We start from the raw sequence: 5768 nt of genomic DNA on the forward strand, positions 1-5768 counted from the left end.
CACACACACACATATCCATCCACTCATACAGACACAAGCAGACATATTTAAAGACCATTGGTCTTTAAAGACCATTTAAAGACCATTGGTCTTTAAATATGTCTGCTTGTGTCTGTATGTGTGGATGGATATGTGTGTGTGTGCGAGTGTATACCTGTCCTTTTTTCCCCCTAAGGTACGTCTTTCCGCTCCCGGGATTGGAATGACTCCTTACCCTCTCCCTTAAAACCCACATCCTTTCGTCTTTCCCTCTCCTTCCCTCTTTCCTGATGAGGCTACAGTTTGTTGCGAAAGCTTGAATTTTGTGTGTATATTTGTGTTTGTTTGTGTGTCTATCGACCTGCCAGCGCTTTTGTTTGGTAAGTCTCATCATCTTTCTTTTTAGATATATTTTTTCCACGTGGAATGTTTCCCTCTGTTATATATATATATATATATATATATATATATATATATATATATATATATATATATATATATATATATATATACCTATTGTGCACTACTGTAATCTCTACTGTGGTAAGCTCTCTGAAATTTATCTCTTCCTCTCCTAAAATTTCTATCTTTATTTTGGTACCTATTTCTTGTCACCCCAAACTGACAGGCTCCCCATGAGGTGTGCTCTTGTTTTCTTTCTATTTTCAAAATTCCTGCCCTCAAATCTTCTATCGTTACTTTCCCATTGCCTACTTCTTTTCTCATGACCCCTTTCATCATTCTTACATCTATCATTCCAATTATTGTTTCACCTGTCATCATCCCTGCATCTTTCATCCCAATTATTATCTCTGCTGTTACTAATATCTTGGTAATTGTTCCTATTATCTCTTCCTCTATCTCTGTTTTCATGATGATCATTAGGTCACCCCTTTTCTGATAAAATCCATGTTCACTTTGCCTGTCCCTCTGTCTCTCACCTCTTTACTGTAGCATATCTAGTTTATAAACATATTTTAAAAATTGTTCAGTAGAATCATCTGATTCATGTACTAAACCCCACTGTACTTTATGTGCTAATTGCCTCTTTAATGTTCTATTTGTATTATCTCATCCAATGGTTTATCTAAGTGTATAAGTACTTTAGGCTGCTGTAGTATTAGACTTTGGCACTAAATTAAGTGAGAGTAGTTCTACATCAATCCAATATAGTAAAATGAAAGCAGGTTTAAAGAACCAGGGAAACGTGAGTCACTGACCACGTCCAGTCCAGACCAGGCTTGGTCATGTCCTGTTGACCAGGGCCTAACCCATACTAAAAAAACAGCAAATAAATAGTTCAGCAGGCAGTATCTCCAAATCTAATAACATTATACCTAACTATACTGCTAAGATTATGTTTCTTAACATACAGGGCTTATTAGATAAAACAGATGCATTGCATGTTCTGATCGAGGAAAAGCAAATAGAAGTCCTTGGTTTAGCTGAACATTGGATGAACCCTGATGGCATCAACTTGACCGGCATTCCAGATTTTAAAGTAGCCTCTTAACTTTTGCCGTAGAGATAAGAAACGAGGTGGCTCTGCCATTTTAATTAAGAAGCACCTTGTTTTTGAGCCACTACCTAGTGTAACAAATCTATCCGTGGAGGAAACTTTTGAAATATCTGCCTGTTACGTTGTGACTTATGGAACAGCCTTTATCTTTATTTACAGAAACCCAGTATTAGAAAATAAGAGAGAATTTTTTGAAAGGTTGGACATCTTATTAAACACATTGTTTTTAATGAAAGTTAATGTAATTCTAATGGCTGATTTTAATATTAATTTCAACTCCAGTACTTCTGACAACTTGGAAATAAATAGCTTCGTTAAAAGCTATGGGATGAATATCACGCTGAAGAATGTAATCACCAGACCTGGTAGTGTAAACGTGGGTACTTGTGTAGACAATATTGTTACAACTTTACATTCTTCAAAATATGATACAAATGTGATTGACACTCTTCTTTCTGATCATCATGGAATTATTATTCATGTAAACATGGATGCAATGATTTTTAATGTCACCAAGCCTTCTGTGATTTATAAGTCACAACATACAATTAGTGACTGTAATATATCTGTTTTTTCTAAATGTCTCAGAGAAATTAATCAGTAGTGTGCGTATGGTAACACCAGAGCAGAAAACCAGTTCAACAACGTTCTTGAATTATTCATGTGGGCAGTTAACATTGGCCTGCCAATAAAGAACAAATGTGTTAAAATGAGCAGGGTATCAACTATCAATAAAAATAAGTGGTACACACAGGAACTACGAAAACGTAAAGATCGATGCAACAATTTCTACTACGTAGCAATTCATCTTGTCTGCATGCCAAAGTAAGATATAAAGAATGCAAATATCAATACAGAATGGGTATTAAGAAAGCTAAATTAGAATATAATTGCAAATTGGTTGCACAAGCTATTAATAAACCAAAAGAAATGTGGAAAATCATTAATGAGAATCTAGCATTGGGTAGCAAAGAATTTGTATCTAGATCCAAAATTAGTGCTGATAGTTTTAATAATTATTTGGCGGTCCGACCTGTGGCCTTGAACAGCAACAGCAACGGCCAGACCGCATCGTTGTTGTACATAGGTGTCAGTCACACAGAGCGTGACTCTGGCCAGCTCGCCGCACCGGCTGACGTCGAATTTCAACACAGACAGATTCGCAGCAGCCCGGAGCGGCTGTTTGCATTTGCTGGTGCATTTGACAGCAATGGCGTGAGGCAGATCTTTGATACCACGCTACACGTGCAGGCTGCTATGTGATGAGGTTCCATCCGGTTCCACGGTGTGACAGCTGACGCAACAGCAACCGCTTTTGCCTGTGCGCTGTGTGGCGTTCCTTGCCCCGGTCATTCACCGTGCGTGACCCGCACAGGCAGACTGCAGCATTGTGTCTGATCAGGCCTTCAAAACGCTGAAAATCAGTTTTTATCTTTCCTGTATGTTTGTAAACTGGCATATCCAGAATATATTATAGGAACGAAGCCTAGAAACACAGGTGGGCCTTGTGACTCGTAAGGGATTGCGACCACTCATTTCTAAGTCATTATCAAACTATCACAAACAAGCCATCATTGTCTCATTAATCATCAGTCACTTATTAGTTACCATCTCTCTACAATATGCCATATCGATCAAATGCCTGGATGGTTAATGGTGTACCCTCGCTTGCAATACTGAAGTAAGTGGCAACTGGCAAATGTTTCAAACTTGGTCCCAGTGTGGCGACTCCACATGGTCATAGAGAAGAGACAAATAAAACTGGAAAAGCATTTCCAAATAAAATTTGGCAGCTCTGCAAAGTTTAGATTTGTATGCTATGCTCTATTCTTACAGGCAGATGCCCTAGTGTCAGCCACATCGGTTTTAGATGAATTCACTGTTTATCACATATTTGCTGTCTAGGTGTCTCATTTTAAGAGTTAATGTTGTGGGAATATTCTGAATTGCTCTTGTAAATGCACATTTTGAGGCAAAATGCCATGTCAGTAAGTGCACCACTGCTGAGAGATGTTAATAGGTGCTTAAAATAAACAATAACAATTTCAGATTGTTAAATAGGTAAAAATAAATTATTTTCTCTTTTTAAGTAAGAATAAATCGTTCATTTTCGCCTGCCTTAATTCATTTTCTTGCTGTTTACACTTTTCTCTGTTAGTCCCCTGAAAAGTGAAAAAAAAAGCAGGGCTTTACTTTCTATTTTGTAAAGTAAAAACTAAATGTACACAATAATTTCCACAACCCATAACAGATTCATGTCTTAACAAATTTTGTGAACTTTGGTTGTAAGGATGGTGTGACTGTTTTATTGTTACAAACATATTAATGTAATTTGAAATAATGTTGTAAATTTAATATAAAGAACAAAAGAAGGCATATGATTGTGGAAATCGGTTCTGTTACTAATAATGTGCAAAACTTGACTACTCACATACCTGCATTACTTAACCAGAAATTGAATTTGTCTTGGGTCCTTCCCATAACTACTTACCACTTTTTCGATAAAGGACTCCTCCTCTGATTTTATCTTATCACGATGAACTGACACCATACACAAACAACTGAGTCAATTATCTGACATGGTAGTTCTTAGCCACGTTTTCACATGCCTGAGAGTGCTGCAAACAAACATGACGTAGGCCTATACTAATTCATATAGTGTAACCTTCTTCAATTACTCTATTGTGATAATATTTCAAACAAGATTTAAAAATAATTAGAAGAAATGTTTCATCTGACTTAACAAATTGTTTCAAAGTCTTTCTAATTAAGTAATTACAATCAGAAAAATGTTACTGTGGTAATTAAGTACCTGAATGATCTTTCCGAAGAGCAGGTGGTTGCCGGTAAGCTAATGGCTATCTTCAAGGCTGAAGCTACGGCGGGCAAGAATTTGGCTTTGTTCAGTAGATCAGTCAGGCTTAATTAAGCAATATCTCCTTCAGTTACTTTATCGCGTTTCCACATGTCCGTGCTTCTTCAGCGAAGTTATCTAAAAGATTGCCATAAAATCTTTTGATATTTTCAATTATCTTTTTCATACCTAGGTCACTTTGGGATTTCATTACCTTTGGGTGCAAGCAGAAAATCTCAAAAGATTCCTTGTTTTCTTCTGAAAACCGTTCTTGCAAGGACTGGACTAGGGAATCCAAATATGGAATAAAGAGAGATTTTCTGTAGTACTCAGTGACAGAAACTGATGGATGATTTGAACGATGTATTTGTTGTGCAACAACTCGCGGTTGTCGAATACCAGTGACATCTATTCCAAGTGCACTATAGTTGCTTTCAGCACTTTTCATTATCATTTCAAATTTGGCTTCCGCATTTTCTCTGTCATCCAATAATATTTTTACAATTCCTTGAATGTGTTCTGAAGCTTCTAACAAGTTAATGTTTACTGACTGTAGGATATTGGTGACAGGTTCTAGTTTGGCTGAATATTTTGCTATGACTTTTAATGTATCAATAAATGTTGGAGTAGTAAGTGTGCAGTAAAGTTGCCAGGCTTTCTGCCTAGTTTCACAATCTCCTTCTTTATGTAAAATTGCTAATTCTTCAACAATTTCTAAAAACTTATCATTAAATTTCCTTATAGACTTATGCTTCTCAGACCAGTGTGTCTCACACAGTTTTTGAAGGTTCCCAACTAGGACTTTCCTTTGCGTGCTCCCCCGGAAAAAAGAAATTCCTCCTTTGGTGGTACCAATGGCATTTCTAACCTCTGATAAGGTGTTCAAATCATTCACAACTAAATTAAGTCCATGGCTAGCACAATGATAGAAGCGAGCCTTGGGATATTTCTCAGCAATTATCTTATGTACTCCGCCAATTTTACCGGCCATCGTACTGCACCCGTCATAGCCTTGCCCTACCATTTTATCTAGATTTAAGCCCCAAGTAGATAAAGTAGATATTATTGTGTTGGAGATATGTTTTGCATCTAACCTTGCTAATGGTGTAAATCTAAGGAAGTCTTCTCTGACAACATTAGTTGCCACACAAAACTTGCAGAGGGCACCTTTAACTGCTTCAGAATAGACCAGCCAGGGATATAATGACAGCCAGTCTGGTCAAAATGTTCTTTTTGTGCTGTCTATGTCATTCTTAAAATTACAACTTTTTTCAGGTTGCCATGGATTCAATAAAATCTTATACATTAAGCAATTGTCAATATCTTTTTTTTTTTTTTTTTTTTTTTTTTTTTTTTTTTTTTTTTTTTTTCATTGTAATTTCCGACATCAGGAATACTGACCAGGATACTACTACC

The 5768-nt window shown here is 36.6% G+C and overlaps 1 protein-coding gene across 1 annotated transcript; it reads right to left on the reverse strand.

The window, feature by feature from the left end:
* Window positions 1-4443: 4443 nt before the first annotated feature.
* Window positions 4444-5376, reverse strand: LOC126235328 (uncharacterized). Its single transcript, XM_049944051.1, has one exon. The coding sequence runs from the start codon at window positions 5374-5376 to the stop codon at window positions 4444-4446; it is 933 nt and encodes a 310-aa protein (XP_049800008.1).
* Window positions 5377-5768: the final 392 nt, after the last annotated feature.

This window comes from Schistocerca nitens, chromosome 2 (genome assembly GCF_023898315.1).
Source record: "Schistocerca nitens isolate TAMUIC-IGC-003100 chromosome 2, iqSchNite1.1, whole genome shotgun sequence".
Taxonomy (NCBI): domain Eukaryota; kingdom Metazoa; phylum Arthropoda; class Insecta; order Orthoptera; family Acrididae; genus Schistocerca; species Schistocerca nitens.

Coding starts and splice junctions, on each gene's coding strand:
- LOC126235328 (XM_049944051.1), bottom strand. CDS start 5,376: ATGGTAGGGCAAGGCTATGACGGGTGCAGTACGATGGCCGGTAAAATT.